The sequence below is a fragment of the Apteryx mantelli genome, chromosome 26, assembly GCF_036417845.1.
Source record: "Apteryx mantelli isolate bAptMan1 chromosome 26, bAptMan1.hap1, whole genome shotgun sequence".
In the NCBI taxonomy this organism is placed as follows: Eukaryota; Metazoa; Chordata; class Aves; order Apterygiformes; family Apterygidae; genus Apteryx; species Apteryx mantelli.
In genome coordinates this window covers 9502339-9526319 of record NC_090003.1, presented here as the reverse complement: position 1 = coordinate 9526319, position 23981 = coordinate 9502339, and the positions used below count along the sequence as shown (strand labels likewise).

Here is a 23981-nt window from a genome sequence, read left to right as displayed (position 1 = left end):
CCTTACAATACAATTCTTGCTTCTTCAAAAGAAGCAGCTTGAAAGGCTTCTGCGAATGCAGAAGAGTCTCAAGACACTGAACTACGCACAAAAACAGACACACACACAAAAAAACAAAGCACGTGTTTTTTTCCACTACTCTGCCAGAGACTTGTGTTCAAGCCTTCAGCGGTTCCCCTCTCTCGCTCTCGCCAGGAGCGGGTTGGCGAGGAGCTGAATTTACAGTCTGGCAGGTAGGATTTCTAGTTCACCTTTAAACCCAGCATTTTTCACTCAAGGATACTACGCGTTGCCTTGACTGGCGATTTCTGTTCTCGTTTAAAACTCAAACTGGTAGAAGTTCCATTTTAATAAAAGCCTAAAGTCAAGCATTTAGGTGACTTAACGCTGAAGGAAAACGTTTTAAAACCTGTGCGTTCCCCTCCAACCCAAGTCCCCGACCAGCGCAAGAGAATCAAACCCCAGAAGTCCCGAAGCAAGATGCTGAAAATCCTCATCAGGGTATTACACCGCAGAACACGGTACGGGAAAAGCCTGGTCCATCTCATTAGCCGACCAGAGTTAAACCGCGATTTAACATTCACCACGTTGTCATTTCTTAGCCTTGTTGCAGTAAGTCTCATGTTAAAACGTTCAACTCTAAAATGAAGCACTCGCAAACGCGAAACACAAAGACTTCCCAGCATTGCGGGTCTCTTCATCGCACGTTCCAGGCACCAATGTTCTTCTCGTCTTTCCGGAGCCAAGGGAAACATAAGCAAATCGCCGCTTTGTAGAGACTGCAGTGCTGCGGTACGGCTGTGAGCACCCACCTATCGCCGCTGCTTTCACTCAGCCCGTCTTGGACCGGTGACAGAGCTGGTATTTTCGCTGGCAGGAATAGTCACGCCAGAACATCTCTTATTACAGGGAAACAGCGTTCGGTCTGTGCTCGGGCCCGATTCTGCCCTATTATTTTGTTTCATCTAGTTACCTCCAATTTACAGTCGCTCCGAGCGAGCGATGGGCGAGTGCGTCACAGCCAAGCCTGTTCGGTTGCTTCTGTGTTGTCACTTGAAACCGTTTGAGAATCTGGAGTCTCATCAAAGCAGAAGAGATTTTACAAGGGAATAATTGTATTTGCTAACAGAAATCCGTTTGCACTTTAAAAACCTCTAATAAAAATAGAATATATACTGTGGTATTTATAAATACATTACACATTTAGCTTAGTTCAGTTCCATTACATCTCCCCCCTCCCAAACTTTTTAAAACAATTTTGATTTTTTGTCATCTGAACTAATATGATAGTTACTAAATCCTTGAAAAATGTTTGTATCTATGATTCTTTGGACGGTTTTTGAACAACATGCATCCACAAAAGCAACTGCCATTTGTGTACTGAAAACATTTTGTACAAATCCATTTTAGTAATTTGATCTATTATTACACTGCTAACAAGCAAAAAAATTTGCTTCCTTGAAATCCCCTTTTAAAAAATGAGAAACAATGAGGAGGATTTTCTGATTAGAAGTCTAAAAAAGTGTCAATATGACACCGCATTAAGAATAGAAAACAAAAATAAAGTATTTACAGCTTTACAAAGGAAAAAAAAAACAACAAAAAAAGAGGTCATCAAAATCATTTCCAGCATTTTCACAATTTTTTTCTGGCAAGCTTTTGCTCTGGTTGCTACAGAGTGGTTAAACGCAAACAGAACAGGACCACTGTCAGTTAAATCAGCAGCATCATTTCAAACTAAACTAACCAGAAACTCGCTAGGGAAACTACCAAGGACCAACCCTCCTAACTACCAAAAGGTTGACCACCAGCTATTAAATCCTATACAGCCTAGATGAAAATAAAACCCCAATCCCAGGTATAAAAACATCTTTTTCTCTTGTTAAAGTGGATTACATACGGTTATAAGAAACAGACACCAACAACCATGGTAATTCACCATCATACACATCACCATCGTACACGTTATTTCTATACTCTTTACTATAGTCCCACATCCCTTATACTTACGAACAAATGCAGCCCCCGTACAGATGCTCCTCATAATTATGGCTATGAGATAAACTGTAGGTTACAGGTAACTTGTATTGACAGCTAAATATCCGCTTCCTCATTCAGCTCACACTGTCAAACTGAGGATATTCTCTCCTACCTCAACACACCAGCTACTAGTTTCAGGAACACTCAGCCTCTTCCCTACTAGGACGCTGAGTTTCAAAGAAAAAATTAAAATTAAAAAAACCCTGCAGCTAAGCTGGGCGGCTGTTCAGATCGCTCGGTTTCTCCGGTACCCACGAGCGCTTCGCAGTCTGAGGACAGCGGAACGGCAGCCTCCGAGGGGGCTGCCTCGCCGCGCCAGGAGATCGCTGAACGATGCCTCCGCCAAAAGCCCCCTAACGCGGTGCGGACGTTCAGCTTTGGCAGAGGGTTTCTCAGCCTCGTGAGAAACGACGCATTTAGCAGCTCAAGTTCCAACAGGCTCGATAGCCTTAAGAATACTTGAAGGAAAACATGCAGTCCCCGGTCCCCTCAAATAAATATCACAATTGATATTTCTTGCCCCTGCCCACCCACCCCAACCTTGCAGCCTTAACAAACGTAACATTTACCACTTTGGCCACATAAAAAAATCATAGGAATGAGCACTTTGGAATAAGGTTTCTTTTTCAGAGAAAAGTTATATGCGTCTATGTGACGAAACAGGCTTTGAAAAAGCCACTAACTAACAACACAAGAACCAAGAAGTTACTAGCTACTATGAATAACTGCACTGAGTATTTCAAACAGCAAGGAAACCCCAGGAATATCCTTGAATCTCTTTTTATGGACGGAAGTCACTGATGGATCACTTTGGATCCGGACGGATCATTGTAGCTCTCTCCACTCTGAAAATCACAGGGAGCCCATCGGACCGGCATGGCCTAAAAGCACCATCGTGCCTAAGCAGGAGACGGATCTAAGTAGAGATGAAAACTCTGGGCAGCACCGCGCAAAACTCAGATTGCGGGGACCGTTTCATCCCCACCGCGACAGTGCTTGCGGAAACCCTCCGGCTTTCCACCCCGCAAGATGGGGAGGCATTTTCTGCCTAGAAATGCACCGTCTGCTGAAACACTCGGGCTCCTTTAGGAAGGAAGCAACGCCAATCGGTACCGGCTGCTTGCTTACAAAGCAATCCCGCTGATTGCGGATCAATAAATAGGAGAGGCTTGGAAACGAAAAGGTTGGCCATCTTAGCTCCACAAAACACTGAGAAGGTGCTTTAATCTGGTATTTCCCTGTCCAGCCTTAGCACTGCTCCTCCATAACAGTTTCTAAATTTTCTGGCAGGAAAAAAGATACATTTGGTATTTATACTCAAGTCTCGCAAGTGCTAGTTAACTATACAGTAACTTTTAGGCAGTATTAACTGTACTTTCAATCTTGGCCTAAAAAAATAATAATAAAAAAGTGTATTGGCTTAGGTTTACACCCTGTTTTTACCTGGTTGAGGTGCTACAACTCCCCTTAATAACCATAAGCAGCCTGTTCATGCCAGAGCTTCCTCCGTTACCAAGAAATCAGACTTTTGATGCTGCTTTCTCTGGTTTCAGAAATACAGAGAGATTGACAAATAAAGCCTAGGTCTTCTCACTTTCTCACAGAGAAAGCACATGGCTCTTCTTCCCTAATTCTAGGGCAGCAGTAGTTTGGGGTTCATTTTACTACTCCCTAAAAAGGATTACAGTATTTTCCGATTTTCGGCTTCTCTGAAGAACAGTGGTCTGGACCTCTCCCAACGTCACGTCTCAAGCCTACACCTATAGCTCGGCATGTCAGTTTATCCTGATGCATTGACTCTCCCACTCTAAACATCACAAAAGCAGCAAAAAAATGTAGTTATCTCCCAGTCAGCAACGTAAAATCTGCAAACACTACAGTAAAAAAAAGGAAAAAAGAAAGAAAATACTCAGGAACTGAAGGGCTGATTCCCTTCATAATCCAATCACTGGAGACAAAGGCATTGTAACACGACATTCCTCCTCAAAGGAAGCTCTACAGATAACTAACATGTGCAAATGTGGTTTTAGCTTTCCTTTCCCCAAGAGATAACGGCAGCCCAGCAAGGACCAAACATTCCATATAAATAAGGCGAGCTTTTTTTGCATAGTAGTTTTATCAGTGATATTCCCACCCCGCTGAACCCTCCTTTTGCCACCTGCTTTGCCACCGAGCTGAGACCTGCTTCGCCAGATTCTCGAGTTTAGCAGAAAGCTTGTGCAGATCTCAAAAGCTCCTTCACCCAGAAAGCTGGAATGAAGAAATTCCTTTAAATACCGTATAACTGCTTAATCCTAAAAGCTCTCTCTAAACCCACTATTATTTTTTAAGTGTTTACAGTTCAATTTGGAGGCATTCTTTTTTTATGCCAGACATTTTTAATCATACCTTAATTGTCCTGGATTCACTTCTCAATTTGCCAGTGTTCCTTTTGCCAATCAGTGCAGCAGTTCAATAAAACCATAAGCTTATTGAAGTACCCAGAGCCTTTGCAGCATCCATCTCTGCTGCCGCCAGATTTTTTTTTATAATATTTTTTATAAAAACACCTGCTATTAATATTCCACTGGAGCTCAAAGTGGCTCAGCTTGGGGCAAAGGCACAATTAAAACACCATGTTTTCTTACAGGACTCTGCATTTATGATTTGTATAACAATAGAAATTTACAGCACCAATCCTTGGGTGGGGTGGGGATGCGTGTAGGAATGAGTCCTTAGAAACCCTGTGCACGGGCTTAAAAGTCTTTTTTTGTTTTTTCCTCCATCTATGTATCGTTTTTTAATCTTTTCTCAATTTTTCCCTTTCACCAGAATGCTCCAGTTACGTATCAGCTGACCATGGGTTCCACATCCGCCTCTCTGTCCAACTCGTCCTGAATTTCATCTGTGTTTCCTGAGTCGCTGCTGGCTACAGAACTGGGAGATGGAGAATTCCTGTAGAGAAATTCAGAGAGAGGCTGAGGCAAAAAACTAAATGCCAATACCAGAGGAGAACAAAGAAGTCCTTAAAGAAAAAGTGCTCTTTCACTTCCCCAAACAGCTAAGAATATCCTTTATGATTATGAAAGAGAAAGTTTTGCATTAAGCATCAGTAGTAAGCATAAGCATCCCATGTGCTCCCAATCTGCTTATTTAAACATAAAGGCAGCCCTAGATTTACAGATGGCGAAAATGGAAACTAAGGCCAGTGAACACGCTAGTTCAACATAATACAGAGCCTCCAACTTACGCCGTGCCTTGAAAACTTGAGAAAGGTTTTTGTTGTTCTGTTAAGCCAGGACAGACAGAAAGTGAGCGAGAGCAGAAAAATCCCTCTATAGCATATAAATAGGTTCTTAATATATGTAAAGAGAAAAGGTAGAGTTCTTTGTACAAGTCCATAGTCAAATGTCATAGCGCTATGACATTTTAGACCAGGCCTTGGATTATAGATCCAAGCTCAAGAAGAGATGAGTCCATTTATCCTGCCAGCCCTATTGGTGACATCCCTGTTTGTAACCAATTGGTGTTGGTTGAACCCTATACACTATTACAAAGTTTTTTTAAGACTGTTACTTGTCCCTGAACAAGACAAGATTATCCAAATAACAAACCTTTAGGCAAAATGACACTATCGTCTATCAACAAGGTGCCAGGCAACACACGAGCCTCTGAAGCACCCCAGGCAGCACAGTAACCTCATCTTACCTGTCAGCAGAGCCTTTAATAAGTCTACGACAGGTTTCCATTTGTACATCCAGGCCCCGCTTCATACTACACATTTCCATATATTCATGAAGGTGGCGATTCATGTCACTCTTTGCCGTAGCCAATTCCAGCTGTACAAAAGAAGAGAGAGCGATGAACCTCAGGCGACTTGCTTGCTGCCTCTCCCAGCCTCGCTCTATTTGACACACTGCTGGAGTGGCTAAAACTGCCCAGAGCCGACCCAAAACGCCCGCAATATGCCCTCAAACCTCAGTGTTGCCTGCTGTCATCATCCTCATCAGCTTGTGAGTATTTTAGTCGGAGTTTGACACTGTTTTTAAACACCTCTTGAACTTTTTGCTGCTTGGTATCTTGTTTGTCAATACGCAATAACTAACGAAAGCACGTTCTAGGCAGAACAAAGATTTTGAGAAGCTACAGCTGTTTAGTCTGGAAACCTCTGAGGGTGTTTCTTATAAAACATTTCCCAGTGAGATGGTGGGTATATAAGTCAATTGGGAAAAAAATAATAGTGTATTTTTTATTCTCTGTCCTGAAGGTTACAGATTTATGCTTACTCACTAATAGTGCTATATAGACAGCTGTATTTAGAAAAAATCCCAGGGATAAGAAAAAGGAAAATGCTTTTGCCTTCTTACTATATATATATATATATACACTCCACCGTGTGTGCGTATGCATGTGTACCAGAATAACCTCACAGGGTTTTCTTCCATTTAAAACAATATATATTTTGTCACGAATCATTTCCTTACCTCTATTTGTCCTATTGTTTCTTGGTATTCTTTGTCTCTTGTTTTGAAGAAAGACTCTGTTTCATGGATCAAGTTTCCCAGGTTTTCCTCCTGCAGGAGAAAGCAGGATACAGAATAATCAGTGAGAAACCATAAAAGGGCCCACATGCCACGCAAACAAGTTTACTCAATCTTCTTCCAGGGATTGTTCCGTTTTTCCCACAACAACACAACCATTCAATATTATTTCCTAGCCGTGTGATACTACCACTGTTTTAATAAAGAGCTGCCTTCCTCAGTTTCTTGAAGAAAAGGCTACCGACAGCCTAAACTAAGTGCAAGTGCTCTGTGCAGGGAAGAGGAGCACACAACCAGGAACACACAAGATTTATTACATGAGCAATTCATCCGCAGATTGAAGATTCTCACTTAACTCATTCAGAAATGCAAGTTCTTATGGTCTTTCACGCAAAGCTTTTTTAAGCCAAAAAAGAATATTGCTCCATGCAAATGCCATACTGGGTGAAGACACTTCTGTACACTATAACCATGGCTTTGCACACACAGCCAGAAAAGTCTCTGGTTGAGGATCCTACAGACCAAAGACTCCAACAATGAAGCTCAAGTATTTGATGCATGCCAAAGAACCAAAAAAATGTGTTTTAGGAGGTCTTCTCTGAACCTTTCCCAATGTTGACTTTCAAGTGACATGCGGAACCGGACAAGTGCCCCAGTAACAGTCTGATCAGCGTACGAAGATGGTAATAGCTCTCCAAACTCAATTTTTTCTTGCTGCTGCACTGACCGACCCACTGCTTATGGCTTTGCAGTGGAAGCTCATTTTCAGATTATACACTATTACTCTCAAGTCCTTTCAGTCCCCATTATCTTGCATGTATACTCCAGAGTATACACTGCTTCTTATTACAATTATGCATTGCTTCTTATTACAATTCTTCACTTAACTGCTGAGTATGACAAGCTCACTTAAGCACACTACTGATGAAAACAGCGCACACAAGATCAAGAACATGTGGCATCATCCAGCAGAAACATCCTGCTTGGCAACAGTTCCTCTATCATCATTCCTTTGTACCCACAGTAAATAACTTGTGGTCTGAGCTACGAAAGTCAAACATATAGCACTCTTTCACACTGTCAGGGGGACTAAATCAACTGTTTTCTAGTTTAACAATGTCACTATTCTTTCTTTCATGTTATTACCTACCTCGCTTTTTTCAGAAAAAAATGTTATCATCAGTTTGATGCAACTACACTGACGAGCATTAATTATGTCACCGTCCTTTGGCCACCTCTGTAGCAGCTTTATCAGGATCCTACCTGGGATCAGCATCAGGCTAACCAGCCTATAGTAACAAGAATCATTCCACTTATCCTTTCATATGCAGAAGAGCTTTAAGGAAGAAGGTCATAAAAGAAGGCGGCTAGGGCACTTGCATAAGAACTTGAAAGGAATAAAGCCAGTGGAAGACGCAGGCATGTAAAGCACTATGTTAAAAACCAGGCACAGACTGAGCGGTCTTTATTCTGAATCTCCATCTACAAGACAAATCTACCCTTTCCTTGTATAATTTTCATTTAGAAGGATTTAAGCTTCTTAAAACCTTTAGAGTTTTTGCATGGAAGGTCTGAGTTCTGCAATATTCCTCTGATAGCTGGGCTTATACATGCACACATGGGTATATGCAAATAAATTTGTCACTAATTCCAGCGCCTAGCTGCACGTTATCGCTCTGCCACTCGCCCTGCTCACAAGACGACATATAGCTAAGTACGCCGCTTTCTGCAGTCCTAGCACTTTCAAATAATCTCTGCAGTTTCACTGTATGCCAGATGATAAACAAATGGCACGATGTAAATTAACGCACCCCTGGCAGTCAACACAAGGCAATATTCAGGAGATTGCCGCCTCAGCATCTTTACACTATAGCAATGATGGAAGAAAGCAGGATTATTTCTCACCTACTGCTGTCACGCTACTCAGTAATGAAATAATAACATCACGTTTAAGATTGCCTGCACAAAGCCAGATCTTGCCATTTAAATCTCTCTCTAGGCCTGTCTGAAAAGGCTCAGAAGTCACTGAACGAGGTAGCATACTGCCATTAGTTTTTGCATGGGATCCTAAGGATTAAAAGCAAGCTGTTTATTATCCACCAAAGCCAGGAGATGCCTATGGGCAGGGAAGACGGAAGCACAAGATTCACTGGTTCAGAAGATCCCTGAGGTCTTCTGCAGTCACAGCTTCTTTGTTTCTGACAGGCTGTTTGTATTTTAATATCATTCCATACTGAATACTATCATTCCATACTGAATTTATTTTTCTCCCCACTAGAAAAATGTGCAGGACCATCCCACACACTATGAGCATTATTTCTGCACCAATAAAAGTGCGAATGATAATCCACAGAGAAAGCGAGATGCTGTGGGAAGGATATAGGGCTGTAGATAAATGACTGGTTAGGGTGACAGATTGCGTGATGCTTCTACAACAGCTAATACATATCGGATCCCTTGACATTCACTTGATATTTTAAACACTCATTTTGAAGGAGCAGAAGAAATGAAGTTTGGCAAATAAACTGATTGGACAGATTGAAAAGCAACCATAAAGAGAAAGCACTAAGAGGATTTGAAATCAAAGCAAGTTTGCATGGCAAACTAGATCACCAGCCAAATACCCAAAGGCTGAAATGGCTAGAAGAGCAGCTGAAGGATACCATTCCTGCAGAGAAGAGTTTAAGAAAACTCACCTCTCCTTGGAGGTCAATCGACGGATTGCAATTTGTGAAGTCTTCCCAGAGAAGCAATGTTTCCTCATTCTCCTCCCATGTTAAACTATCACAGTCGTCATCAAAATCAAAGGTCTCACGCCTGTGAAGATGCCAGAAAAAAGCATTAGGGAAAACAACTCTAGCCCCATTTCCTCAGGCCTTCAATGATCTGCTACAGGAAGAGGCTATGAGAACTGAGTGAAGGAGACAATGCGACTGTTGAAAACCTTGGAAGTCTTTAAAGACAGGCTGTGCCGCTGCCTACAAGTCCCTCGTGCCTGGGCTCTCTGCCACCCACCAGCACAATAAAGGGACCTTGTTAACATTCCCAGGTCAAGTACACACTCCCAGCTTCCTCCTCCAGATGGTGCTGCAAGTTAGTTTCCCCTATTCGCAAAAAAACACAAAAATCGTTTAAACTATTCTTTTTATACGTGGGAAAAGGAACCAAAACACAGTTTGAGAAGTTTTACAAGGAATCGCTGCTGGAAGACTCCCTGCTGATTTTAATGCTGAAGTTTTGCCAACGTTTTCCCTGCAGCACTCACAAAAGTTAGCTTCAAGACAGCTATGAAAAAAAAAACTGACCCCCAAAACAATGTACAAAAGAACATAAATATTTATTATTGAATTGAACAACAAGGATACTACTAAAACCACTTAAGACTAAGAATAAACACGGGTAGAAGTGGCCTATAACACCGTTATGTGGTCAAGTAGTATGGCCAGTTGTGCAATTAAGGAAAGTTTCAGAAGACACTGAGTTGCTTCTGGTCTGAACAGAAACAGAGCCAAACCCCAGTAGCTGCTTCTTGTCCTTGTTAAGGAAGTCTGACAAAAATCTGAAATGTTCACAGAAGCAGCCTGCTAATTTCAGAGCGAGGCATTTTTGTTTCTTTAGTTCACTTCCGTTTAAGCAGATAACATCTCAAGCCAGAAGCTGAGTACAACACTGTCTTTAGGAGACTAAAAAGCTTCACAAAAGAGGCAGTCTGTGTCTATACTCAATCTGACCAGAAAAAAAAGAACAACAAAAAAACAAAACCCACACTCGGACATAAGCGATTCTGCCTTTTGCAATACAATTTGCTCAAATCGGTTTCTTTTCGCAAGAGCTAACCTTGTGAGAGCGCCCAAGGACTCCCAGTTCCAACTGCTGCTTACTTCAGTCGCACAAATTGTTCAAAGGCGATTGCATTTTGACTGAGTTTCGCTAACCACTTGGTTCTTCGTTAGATAGCATCCACGTTGCTCTGAATTCCTGTTAATGGGGCAAGTTGTTCCGCTGCCTGTAAACTCTGCCCTTCTACCTCGCAAACCCCCAAGCATCCTTCAGGAGGTTTCATCTTCAATAAGCCATGAACACTGTTCTAAATCAACCTGCTTCGAATCTACCAAGATGATTCCTGAGGCATTATAAAAATTTTCTTTCCTCTTCTTGAAATCAAGAAGTACTGAACCATATGAAGGTGTCCACCTTTTAGTAACAAAGTTATTTTACTGGCAACTTAACCCAAGTTGCATGGACAATCTATTTGAAAAGGTATCTGGTGCTACAACTGTGTATCTATGGCACAAGTAAGAATTGTAAGTTTAGGCCAAGGTAAGTTTTAAAGTATTTATGTGGTCAATAATTATCTGCCAACTAGGATAGGACCAGGAGACAAAAATTTCATCAGCAAAAGCAACAAAACCTGGATATCACAGGCCAGGTTTAATAACGACACTAAAACCTATGTGTGTTACCAACCTAGCGGCTAAGCTGGAGCCTCTTGCTTTACCTAAGAAAAATCAACATGCTATTTGCTGTCGTACCGAATTCCAACAGCAAAGAGATGAAAAATCTGAAACACTGAAATCTGGATGCTTTACACTTGACAAAGAGAAATGAACCTGAGGAAGAAATATTAGTAAGTGCCTAAAAACACCTAAAACAAGAGTCCTAACAAGAGGAGTTACCTACAGCTTTTTGGGCAAAGCATGCCCTCCTCTACACATGAAATTGAGGAGGAAAGAGGTACGCACGCACCCTCAAAATAGATCTTTTGGCAACAGCTGACAGCAAAAAAGGAGCTAGTGCTCCTTAGAGAATATCTTGTTTACTCCTATGTATTAAATACTGTCCTACATTGTGTGGGAAAGCACTGGGAATTGGTCCCTCTCTCAGCACAGTCACTGCAGAAGTTGGCAGACAACACGCGCATTCAAACGCTCAGAAGGTCAGATCCTCTGCGCCGGCCGGGGCTCCCATTTGCCGACCGCAAACCGCAGGGATCCCCAAAACTCTCACCAGCCGCCCCCAGAGTTCCCAGAGCAGGAGACCAGGACAGCAGCGTACGTCACCCACCCCCTTCCTGAACCGCTTTGCGTAGCGCCAAGGTGCAGAGTCTCCTCTTAGCTGCCATGAGCCTGCTAACATGCCTGTTTCGGGCAAATCTTTAGGCAAAATAAATCAGGATTCTTCCAATCTGGGAATTGCAGCAAGGTTTACAACACTGATACTCTTGGAATCTATAAACCGTTGTCCACTGCTACAGCAGCTGGTCTTCTGGACACATCCACCACTACCACTTGCCTATAACTCAGTTGAAAAATCATGCACAATACTATAGGAGTTGGATTTCATTTTGAACTGCGCTTTCAGTGACAATGTTCTCAATTTCTATCCATCCAAATCAGCTGTGAGGTTCTAGAGCTCTAATATTAAGCCAAACATTCAAGCAAACACTTCATACTTTTTACATGCTTCTTCTCTTGCTGCTGTTATAAGCTATAACAAGGGCAAGTATTAAAAAAAAAGTTTGCCTATATTCTTACATTCTCTATAGTCCCCTCCCTGTTTAAGGGAGGAAAAATTCAGTTTTTGTTAATCTTATTTGAGCTTCCTGCAAACCTTTGAAAAAGTACAATGCCGGCAGTTCAGATTCAACTCACAGTCAACACTGGATGGAGGGGAAAAAAAAAAGACACCTGAATTGAAAGCCTGTAGAAATATCTCAATACTTGAGTTCTGGAATTAAGTCTGCATTTCAGAATAAGTTTTCCCCACGTTGTCCAAGATACTCACAGCTGATTAAACATACGCTTCATTTCATCCGTGATGTTCAAAGAACAGCTGACCTCATCGTCAGAGAACCTGCTGTTGTCCCCATCCTGTTCAGAGAGGTCGTCGTCAGATGTTAGCTTGCGTTCTTTCTTCTTGGAAGCCACCTTAATTGGAGAGAAGGGCAATAACTAGAAGGTTCAACTGAGGTGCTGCACCATGAGGTACAGAGATAAGAAAGGAAAGGCATTAGGTCTGAGTGAATATAACTGTTCATCACTTCCCAGGCGATTCAATGATTGCACATATTAAAGACAGAATTGCATCTGTTAATGAGTGGTGAACGAAGAGCACAAGAAAGCAGTTCAAAATGGCAAAGAGCAAAGCAAGCTGCAGGCTACCAGCACTCTACGTATGTTTGTATGTTCATTGACAACAGTCTGTGATCTACCAGAGAACATGCAGAGGTTAGAATGATACAGGGTAAAAGCATAAGCTGGCAAGAACGCCCAGGCAGCAGGCTTGAGAGCGATGACAGAACTCTCCCTCTCCTGCCACCACCACAGGCCCGATGCTTCCACCGTTCAACCACCACAAAAGAGCACAGAAGAAACCTTTCTAGATAGTTTTCACTTCAGGGTCATTCCCACCCCATAACCAGAGGCATAGACTGCTAGTCTTCACTTTGACAGAAGAAGGGTTAACTGAACCACCGAAGTGCCTGGACAACCTCAAAGAAACCAAGTTTAGAGATGCGCAGAGAGAACTCAAGGGACATTGCAGCAAAGAACACAGAGGATTATTTCTTCATCTGAGGATTGCGAACATAATAGATATTCACCGAGGTTTACAGATGGTGCCACAGAGTCACAAACACACTGTCCTTTCCAAAGCTACTCTAGTTTTTCATTAATTGGCAAGTGAGCCATCCCTTATTGGTATTATACTCCACACTGATCATTTTAACCACTGCATGCTTGACCAAAAGTTTGCTTTGCAGTTACCATTGAGGAGAAAGACATAGCAATTCTAGTCAAAGACAAGAAAGAACTGCTAGAAAAACGCAGTGGCTCAACATGCAAGAAAAACAATTGTCTCCAATTAGGACATTTGGATTCATTTCTGGATATAAACCCAGCAAACATTTAGGTAACTTCACAAGAGCCAAAAAGCACAACCAGCGGAGAGACCACAACCATATTTACCGTGCTTTTTTGTACAGCGTTTAGCGCAACACGCTCTATATGGCATCATTACACAGAAAAAAATCATCAGACTTATTCAAAGACTGAACAAGACACATTCGGATCAAAGTGGAAGGAAGCTGGGTTAATCACAACTGAAAGTGCAGTCATGACACAACTGCATTAGGAGTTACAGGTTTGTTCTACATAGTGCTGCAACTGCTTGCTTTTGGAGCAAATTAAATGACTTTCTCCAACTAGCATCGAGGAGCAAAAATAACTAAAGGAAAGCAAACTGGATTTTTCTAGTCTCACAAAGTAATCATAGCTCCCCACCACAGAAGTGTTATTTCTGGTCACGGAGCCCAAGCCAGAAATAAGAACTTTTGGATGACAGGTCTACAAGCTTAAAACCTCTCACTTGTGAAGAGAATAAATGCGATGAAGCCATTTAGACAAACACAGAATCCTGTAATGTTTTTTTCCTGCATTCATTGTAGACTAGCATCAGACTAACAGTCTGTCTCAAAGGTCATCCTGAGACTTATTTTAAACTTTCTCTGAATTTTGAGGTCTCAGTGCTGCAGCAGCTTCTGTATATCAGAGCTACACTTGGAAACCGAGGAAGAAGAAAATGTGCCTACTCTGAAAATTTTCAAAAAGTTGCGAATGACCTGGACCACATTCCTCAACACTGCTCCCTCTTGTCCCCTCACACTTGTCCTACCCTAGGGAAAATTCATGGCCTAATCACCTGGAATATCTTGGAAACGTCTTCAGAGTTGCGCTGCTGCGCTACATCGCACAGCTTGGCTGTGATATCGATTCGCCGACAGATGTCCATGTCCACCTTCATGGCCTTTTCTTGAATCTTTGTGTCCAGGTCTGTCATGGGCTGCAGGAAGGACAGTAGTGATTATCTTCTATTATTATACAGTTCAGGAAAGAAGAGATACCCCACAGTATCTCTCTAACCCCAGGCTACACCATTCTTAAACAATATTAAATCTTGTTCTCCAGGAAAGGCAGTACATGGACAGTCTAGACAGACTTGACAACTCAGAATTAACACTTGTATCCGATTCCAAAGAAATTTCAATTCTGAGAGTGATCTGCCACAGAAAAACTTATACTCACCCCCCAAAAACTCCTAGATTTGGCAAAAATGATCTTTTAGAGGTCAATAAAGCTTTAAAAATGGAGGAAGAAAAAACCTGTTGAGCGAGTGCAGAATGAAATCTAAAACCTGACGAAAACTCATCGCTCCCCCATTTTAAACAGGAAAAAGACGTGCCTGCAAGGAGAAGTTGCTCTCAAAACAGAATCCAGGCTACACAACAACAACTTCGTACATGCCATAAAGAAGTAAAGCCAAGGCATAACCAAAAGAGATCCATGAAAGCCTGTAGCACAAAAAATAATCCTCCTATTGGCATTAAACTGCCTTCCAGCCTAGCAAAAAACCTACACGAAAAATATTTTCTACTGCTTCACACTGGGCAGCAATTATAAACGTCATTTATAAGAGCTATTACCCCCTCACAGACAGTACTGTTGGCTCCTTATGAAGAAATATTGTTATGTAAAAAGGGTATTTTCCAGCCTAGACAAAACACGCTCTCTTGGGAAGCATCACCTCAATGATGAGGCACTGCTTCCACTTTGACAAGAAAAGCAGAAAAAACTCTTTGCAGAGCATGGAATTCTTTTAAGTACCAAATCCTCTTATGAAGAAAAAAAAGGGGGTTTTGCTTGTTTGTTTTATTTTATTAATTTTTTGACAGGGTTCTTCTCCAGCTAGTGTCAACCACCTTTGGACAAGTTTGGGGGATTTTTGTCTTTCAGTCACATTGAGAAAAAGGCATTCCTAAACACTGAAACACTCTAAACACTCTCTTATTAACTGACTAGGTAAAAGTGATTCTTATTAACAGGAAGGTAAGAGTCATGTGCCAGTGTTTGCTAGTTTTCCGCCCTAAATATTTAGGCAGCGGGATTCAGAACAAGCATCCTCACTGCTTTTGTTAGGCCCTTCCACCTTGCAGAGTTTGCAAAGCCCAAAGCACTTTCTCTCTCTCAAGTTGAAGAGGATGTTTGCATTTGCTACCGCCCCTTTTGTACACACTGAATAACATTTCTTCCTCGGCGAAAAAAAATCATAACAGGGATGTAGCCCTGACGTGTTTCTCCCTTGCACACTGCCTCTAACCAAGCAAGCATGCCTAGTCTTTATTAAACACCAAAAGAAGAGACAGCTAACTGCTGACTTTTATAGGAACAGATCTAGCGGCCCTGAGAGAACGTATGTGAAATCAGGGTGCAGGTTCTGCAAGCTTATATAAGACAGAAGGAAACAGTTCTAATTAAAAAAACAAAAAATCACAGACTAAATAAGCATAATAAAAGATCTTCATTAGACAACTGGCATCAGCAGTGCTTCAGTCTTACAGGGAAAGGCACCTTACTTAATGTTCACCTGGCTCGTTTTTCTACATACCTGCATGAGTAGATTTTCTCAGTATGTCAAAGTAAAAGACAGTTCTCCTGTCATAGCCTAACAGATCCCCAAGTTTTGATGGAAAGTACATATACTGAGATATGAGTGAACTCCTGAGAAAACAGGGCGGTTTGTTTTGTTTTGTTTTTAATTTAAGGTAGAAGCAGCGCTGGAAACAAAGCCAGAGCCTGAACTAGCGATACTCGGTTCATCTCTTCAGAGCTTTCATAAACAGAGTTGGAAAACACATTATAGCATCCCTTTTTGACATTAATTTCTTGTGCGATTCAGAGCCAACCCTCCCCGTCAGAAGTACCAATGGCTGCAGGGTGACTGAACCTTTCCTCCTAACATGCGAGTTCTCCCACAGTTTTTTCCAGGGCTGCCGATTTGAACGCCAGCACTGCCAGCTGTGGAAAACGGGGAGGGAGGGCAGAGTCCAGGTTATGGGCTAAGCAGCAAGTTAATGCATCTCTACACAGACCAGACAGGAAGCAGGGGGAAGGGTGATCTGTCTGATGCATTAGATCATAAAGGCAGCCATAATACTAACTACAAAGCAGCACTCACTAAGACCATAACCTTTTCATGAATGAAGCCATTTGCATGACACATACATTTCACAAAGGCAGTGGGAGCCGGCCACTCTCCGGCTGTACTTACATCACTCATCAGACCCTTAAAGACAACAAGTTCTGCTTTCAGTCTCTCAATCTTTTCATTTAGCTCCTCCTGGAGAGCTTCCGCTTCCTGCGCCTCCTGTAAGAGAAAGCATGCAAGGAACTAAGAGGTCATAGGGCAACATATGCTTCATCGCTTAACCTGAGAAGCGCTGATAAGGCACATCACCACCCCCTACGTTTCACTTTGTCAGAAAATTCAGCACCTTCCCGCTTCCACTTCCAAACGTTAACGCTATCCTCTAGCATGCAGCAATGCATTCAGCTGCTGTAACTGGTGAAGAGAGTCTTAATAAAACAACAACCTTTGTTCAAAAGATTAACAGCATACTAGAAGGTGTGGAGAGGAGAAAACCTGTGACATTCAAACCCCAGCTCAGAAGGAATAGTCTACATATTACTCAAAACCTACCTCCCGCAAGGTTTCGACCAAAGATTCCAGACTCATTCTTCTAGTCAGTTCCTCTTCCCATCTGAAAGAGAAAATTTGCAGATAAAGTGTTAACTATTGGGAAAAGAAGAGGGAGGGAAAGAGAGATTTTTCAAGTCACAAGTCTTCCAGTAGCTGTAGGATGATGACAGTTATTTCAAATGTCAAGCAGATGGCCTCCCTCACTCGTACTCCCTCAAACAAGTGACAGAAGTCTATAAAAGAATAGAAGTTAAATCAGCTCTAACTGGGATCAGCACCCTTCATGCTCCTTGGTGCATTATTTGGTTGCAAATAGAAATGGGACACTCTTGGTGCATTATTTAGTTGCAAACAGAAATGGGACATTTTTGGTACCACAGGAATCAGTGGAATGCAAAGTATCTGAATCAGCAGTCTTACTGTTCATTCGTTTGGTCTGATCAATTCTTTTTTCTTTTTTTTTTAACGTGCCTTCTACATCAAAACCCTCAAGTGCCTACATGCCTCAGCCATTTCCCAGCACTACAATTCCAAGCAGAGTACTCAGACAAGCATCCTTGAACACAAGGGATACACACTCACTCCTACTGCAATACTGAAAGAGGACGAGAAAAGGTATCACAAAGTTATAAACTCCATAATTAAATATCATAATAAAGCATTATTATGTTCGCAAAAGAGCAAGAAACCATATTTGACAATACTAACTCAAGAGCTACGATTCTTGAGAACACGACTATACGCTTCACACGCACGCATATCATTTGTCGGCGTTATGAGAAAGTAAAACGCGTGCCACTGGTTTTGAACGGGCTGTAGTTCCACAGGAGACTTGCTCAGGCTATTAACAGCAGGAATTTTACCTCTGGGATGGGAGGGAGAAAAAAAAACCAAAAACCCTGTCTGAAGCATTTAACACACCAGACAACCAAGAAACAAAAAACAAAACAGTAGCTTCATCAAGCAATAAGGGCAATCCCAAGGCAATCCACATTTCTTTTTATAGTTGAGCAGCAGCTCGATTTTGGCACCTGCAGCGTGAAGGAACCAGGGTCTGCTGACCTACTTAAACATTCAAAGTTTCTGTTCAGCAAGCCCTCCCGACACGGCGGGTCCTGCAGGCTGCACAGACCTTCCCCTCCACAAATCCCTTGGCAAAGCCTAGAACTTTGAAAGCCTAGCTGCAAACTTGGACTGATTGCTTCCATTAAGACATTTCCTTTCAATAATCCGACAAATACTGGAGAGCACATGATTCGAAACACTCCCGTGAATACAATCTCCAAGTCCTGTCATGATTATTTCTGCTATCACTTGAACTTTTTTGCAGTTGAAATGAAAGTGGCAAAACATGGGCCCGGAAATGCATTAAACCATAGTGTTCTTGAAAATGCATGGTTAGATCTACCAAAACGCATCATTTTCACCATATTTTCACATTCGCACAGAAATCTGGTGATGGCTGGATTATGGGATATTGCCACTGAGGTAACCGGTTTTCAGTTAACATACATAACCACCTTCATGCTACTCAATACCTCTCTGCATTCAAAGTGCAAATGTAATCCTGTGTGAAACGGAAGCCAGGGAGAACCATTTCAGGAGGAAAGGGTGCAAGCAGCCACCACGGTACTGCAGGTCGCTGTCCTCAGCCTTGAGCAGAGGCACCTGAATGTGCCACATCTTAATGCAGCAGCAGCAGCACGGACTAGTGCAGTGCCAAGATGACACGCTGACTACATCCGCTCTTTCCTGCTATTGTGGTGCAGGAACAGCCAACATGACAGAATATGAATTCGCCATTGTACAGCTGCATTTTGATTTATGCAGGACGACTTGTTGTATATCTTTTTTTTCCCCAGCAATGATTTACTGCCAAGCAGAGTAAAATATTTAGGCTCAAATTTGCATGTGTCATCAAATGTTTTAGCTTGCATCGCAATATCCTATTTGTATGTTGACTACTAATTATGTTACATTTCTGTAAAAATAGTAACTTCATTTTTCAGACTTCAATATTAAAGTCAAGAAGGTGAAATTAATTATATTCACAATCTGTAAGATGGTCTCCTTCTGTTACAGAAGGAGTGTTGCATGGCTTTAATCGTTCCTTCTGGTCTTCCTGGCAGCAGGCTGTCATTTATGGATTTCAGTCAAAGCAGACATTGCAAAAATTGATATGCTGCTTCTCAAGGTTTTAACTGTTGAAGTGAGGAACGTGAGCCGCATTCAGGTTATCCTGCTATTCTTTGCATCCCTACAGCACACTGGGCATTCTGCAGAGAGGAATGTGTTTTTGGAAAATCATGTATCTGCATATTTTTACTGACTACGCCAAAAAGCTAGCAAAAAGGATTAGCATTCCTCCGCAGCAGTTCAGCCATTCTGGGAAGCGGCCAAAATTCTGCATCTCAAAGTCTACTCAGACTAACCTTCCTCATCCTGCAAGAATTTCAGTAGTTTCATTTCTTCTCTTCATGCCAGTTAAAAAATGAATTTCACAGAACAGTGATTTACAGTCTTAATTTCTTTTCATCAGACTCGAGACAGTATCTTGGTGAGAAGAGGAAAAGGACGCCTTCTTTTACACACACACAGCATAATTTCTCCTTTTCTCTTAATCGTGGGGACGATAAAACAATCAGGTCATTTTTAATCAAAAAGTTGACACCTGACAGAAGAAATGTTATGCTGGACTGATAATAAGGGTCCCACTAATCACTAATATCACATTCTTAACGGCAGAATGCTTTTCCCCCCACCTACCCACCACCAAGCTGATTAACCTCATTTAACAGCTAAAAATGTCAATCTTACTTTCTCCTCACACTTAAACCTCGGAAGACCATCAGTAGTGAAAAGAGGAAAAGAGAAGGAGGGGAAGGTAGAGGACGACAATGAAACAGAAGATTAATTCTCCACTTAAACTTCCAAGTAAGTGAGACAATAAAAAGATTGCTCATTCATATGATCATCCTGCATTTGCTCTAACACACAAGACTTTAAAAGGGACCTTGGCAGCTGCTGCTACTATTCGCTCCAGCAAACGCAGCAGTAAGGAGAGAGTCAGCGTGCCACTGAGGAGATGCTAACTCCGGCGCTGACGTCCGGTAATATTCAACGTACTCTAAACTATTCTCCCGGTATTTTCTACTGATCGATATCGTCCTCCTCGGTTGCTGTCGTAGAGCAGAAGGTTTAGTCTCAAGGAAGAGGGAAGGCGCCACCTGATCCATCACCCCTGGCGGAAGCAGAGCAGACAGGTAGGGTCTCCGCAGGGCAGCCGGATGGACGCTGTCCATTGGGGCAGGAGCATTGGTGGCTCTCAAGGAGAAGCACTGGCAGCGGCGGGAGTCGCTAGGGCTGCAACAGCCAGAAGGGAAATGGCTGCGTTCACCATAGGCTGAAAACTCAGCAGTCTTCACGTATTTGCTGCAGGATATTAGCTAGACAGCTGCTTCTGCTGGTCTCACGTACAGCTATTTCTTGGCTCAGATGCATCAATTGCTATGATTTCCAGCTGTATCCAAAATTGTTTTTCAGACCCAGAAAGGCAAATGTCAAAGTACACCAGACTTCAGGGTTTTTAATTATTTTCTTTACTTTCTTTTATTATTTTTTTTCTACAAGAAAAAAATCCAGACCAATTTCAAGTCTTCCCAAGCTTTTCCCCCCCCTTCTTTCCCATCGACCCAGGGTGCTCCAGTTATAACCACCACCAAAAGAGAGACTCGCATTACAGTTGATTGAACATGAGGGTTAGTCCAAGTTTTTAAAATTACGGATCTACTCCCCCTTTTCTAGATGTGACATATTACATTCCAGCCGCATTCAGTCATTGCGGCTTCAGGCCCCAAACTTCTTCTGCAGTCACGTGATTAAGAGTAAGTGTCTTACATAGCTCAGAGCAGAACAAAGGCTGTTTGCTTTCTTTAAAGGGAATAGCTACATTACAAGGATATTAAACCAACAAAACACATGAACAGGCAGCGAGGATTAACATTGCTTCAAGCAGTATCCCGGTACAGCTGAGTCACACCGCAAACTTGAGCGTTTCCTTTGAAATTGGAACAGCAGCTCTGAGATCACCAGTACTAACATTTTTCCCGCACCGAAGAAAGTGGATGGAGGCTTCGAGCAGTAGGTAGTAGCCTTTAAAAAGCTTCTCTAAACCCGAGCAATCCATGTGGACAAAACAGTTAATATTTAAACCACTTTCCCAATCCCTGAGTACTTGTGTCAATCCCCAACACAAAGATCTTCCTTTCTTCTCTACCAATGCATCATCAGATCAAACGTAGTGATTAATAGCGACTGGCAAAGAGAACTGCCCATTGCAGCAGATGCGCAAGTCCCTTGGAAACAGGAATTTAGTTTTGAGAGAAGTTCGCCTTGCAGGAAATTGTTCAGTAATTTTCTTTTTAAAAAAATCCAGGGTTTTTATCTTCAAAGTACGTATTATTAAGGCGGTAGGTGCTATGCTTACAAAATATGCCAGATATAGACTTAGTGCTTTAAATCCCCCCCATCACGGCACACAGATGCAAACAGACTAGTGTCAGGCATTACTATCAACTGCATTATTTTCTTCATTAGAAATATCATTCTTCAAACAGGCAAATATTTCTCAAAAAAAAAAAAAGACAATAGATTTTTTTTTTTCCACCCATAAGAAACTGTTTAGGAAGTGAGACCCTTCTTCCCAGTAGTTTTAGATGGAGTCATGCCAGTGAGGGAGCAGAAACGCACAGAAAACCTTTACGCAGGTCTAAGTTTTTCCCTTGCCATTCCCTCAAGTACAACTTCGGAGCTTTTCGCTCCGTTTTGTTACTGCTGGTACATCTGCCCCCCAGGTTACGGGGAGGGGTAACAGGAAGGAAAACCTAACAGCTTGGAGTGCTTGAGTCCACAGCAGGAAACAAAAGTGCTAACTTGAACAATTACTGTAACCGCTCATGAAAATACTAGCCACTGAAGATGCCTGAAAAATATTAATATACTGAACTGATGAGCTGTCGGTGCCATTTCAGGAGACAGCACATTGCCTTCTCTTGCGTGCTAAGACACCGCAATTTCATTTTGGTATTAGACGCACCTAGCCTTGCTCATCGGTTACACGTGAAGCATCTAAACCCTATTCTTTGATGCACCACACCTGCACAGGCAAAGATGGAAAAAACAACCCATTCGATGGCAGGAGCAAGTAATTACAGCTCAGGTGTTGCCCAAAAGGGATTGCACTCTGCAGTCACAAGTCAGAGACACATTTTTGTGCTCTCACTCCCTTGCAGCAGCACTGCTTGTTCTTGCGTGGTTGCAGATCCTTTCGACGCCCATACTCTGTTTATACGAGCCCCAAATGGCAAGGCATACCTCACCGTTCGCTAGTGCTGGCATGAGATTTAACGCTTAGCGTGCACAAGCCCAGTTTAATCACTGCAGATTACTCATCACGGTTTCATGCCACTGCTCATTGTGGGTCTGTAGTAACATGCCCACTAATCCCCTCTCCAACACCTAGATGGTAACTATCAACATTACAGCTTATAACTCCGGTTATTACGCACCGATTTCATTCCAGTTGACTTAATGGCCTGTCAGCAGTACAAACTTACATTCCCATACAAAAGAATTCACAGTCTAATCCTGTAATTGGTCAAAGACAAATTCTGGCAGAGCATTTTGTTCAAGAGGAATGTATTTTGGTAGCTTGGGATGAGAAGACATCATACTCAAGGCTTTTGGGGCCGAGGTAAACAAACCTTTATTACATTAAAATCTTGCTGCTGCATCAGTCTCTAACAGTTTGCCCAATATCAGATGGCATTTCTTAATTAAGGAGAGAACCTGCATCTACAATCTCACTAACCCGTCCCAGATACTAAGAGGCTTTTCTTGGATGCAAATCGGAATAGCTGTCTGCAGGTTCTCATTAGCTCAACAAAATCTGATCATTCAGGACAGATTTCATTAAAAAAACAAAAACACACAGCTCTATGAAGCTGCCTTCTGTTTTGTTAAGCTCGAACGCCAATCAACAACTCGGCATGCTCGCTGCTTTTAGAATCTTAGCTTAATAGATCTTTTTCCTATTCGGGCTTAGTTTTGCACTCTTGCCTGATGCAAACTCCTTTCCAAGACAGGCAATCTCTTCAGGGCTTTTTCTGTCAGGAAAATGTATTAAATAGTGTGAAAACAACCAACGTGTTAGACCAGCTTTCAGCAAGTATCCTATATCTTTGGTGATGGGAGTTTGTGCCAGGCGGTGGGTGCAAGTACAAAAGGAGTGGTCCAAAGCTTATCCAAGCAGAGAATCATAAGATACCTCAGATATAAAACTGGTCTTTAATTTTCCCCCTTTGGTGTTGTTTGCCAGATTACATCATGCAGTAAGTAGCCTATGACTTGTAACTACATAGCTTAGGACGTGTTTAATGTTGTTATGAACATTGCACAATTATATGTGGATGCTCCTAATGTGTCAAAAGCATCATCATTTTCTCGCTGAAGGAATGCAACCAAGGCTGTTGCTTTTACCTGAAGTTGTTAAACTTCTGTGACATTATGCACAGCTTTTGTTTAAACACCTAGCTTGGTCAGGAACAAAACACAAATTAACTGGCAGATGATTTTTGTTGTGGTTCCAGTAAGAGGCTCGAGCATCTTTCCAGGTGAATATAATCACAAGGCATAATGATGCAATTTTCTGCAGCATAGTGAGTTCTTTCAGTCATTCTTTTCACAAGAAATTGCTGTTGTTCAAAGGCCTGTATGCTGTTACAAGTAGGGCACGGGGCTAGAATAAAGCTTTAATGTTACTCTTGCCTTTATAATGAACCCCGAGTTCTAAGAACACAGCCTGAGCTGTGTTATGCGACCTGTATAATC

At 42.1% G+C, this 23981-nt stretch overlaps 1 protein-coding gene across 1 annotated transcript in view; it reads right to left on the bottom strand.

Moving 5' to 3' along the window:
- Window positions 1-3985: 3985 nt before the first annotated feature.
- Window positions 3986-23981, bottom strand: part of IFFO2 (intermediate filament family orphan 2) — a 38628-nt gene continuing 18632 nt past the window's right edge. The window contains exons 2-9 of the mRNA XM_067310921.1: window positions 17094-17154; window positions 16665-16760; window positions 14259-14399; window positions 12345-12487; window positions 9257-9377; window positions 6504-6593; window positions 5728-5858; window positions 3986-4974 (exon numbers count right to left, since the gene is read on the bottom strand). Coding sequence (XP_067167022.1) covers window positions 4869-4974; window positions 5728-5858; window positions 6504-6593; window positions 9257-9377; window positions 12345-12487; window positions 14259-14399; window positions 16665-16760; window positions 17094-17154 — 889 coding nt within the window. The 3' untranslated portion in view covers window positions 3986-4868. The remainder of the gene's footprint in view (window positions 4975-5727; window positions 5859-6503; window positions 6594-9256; window positions 9378-12344; window positions 12488-14258; window positions 14400-16664; window positions 16761-17093; window positions 17155-23981) is intronic.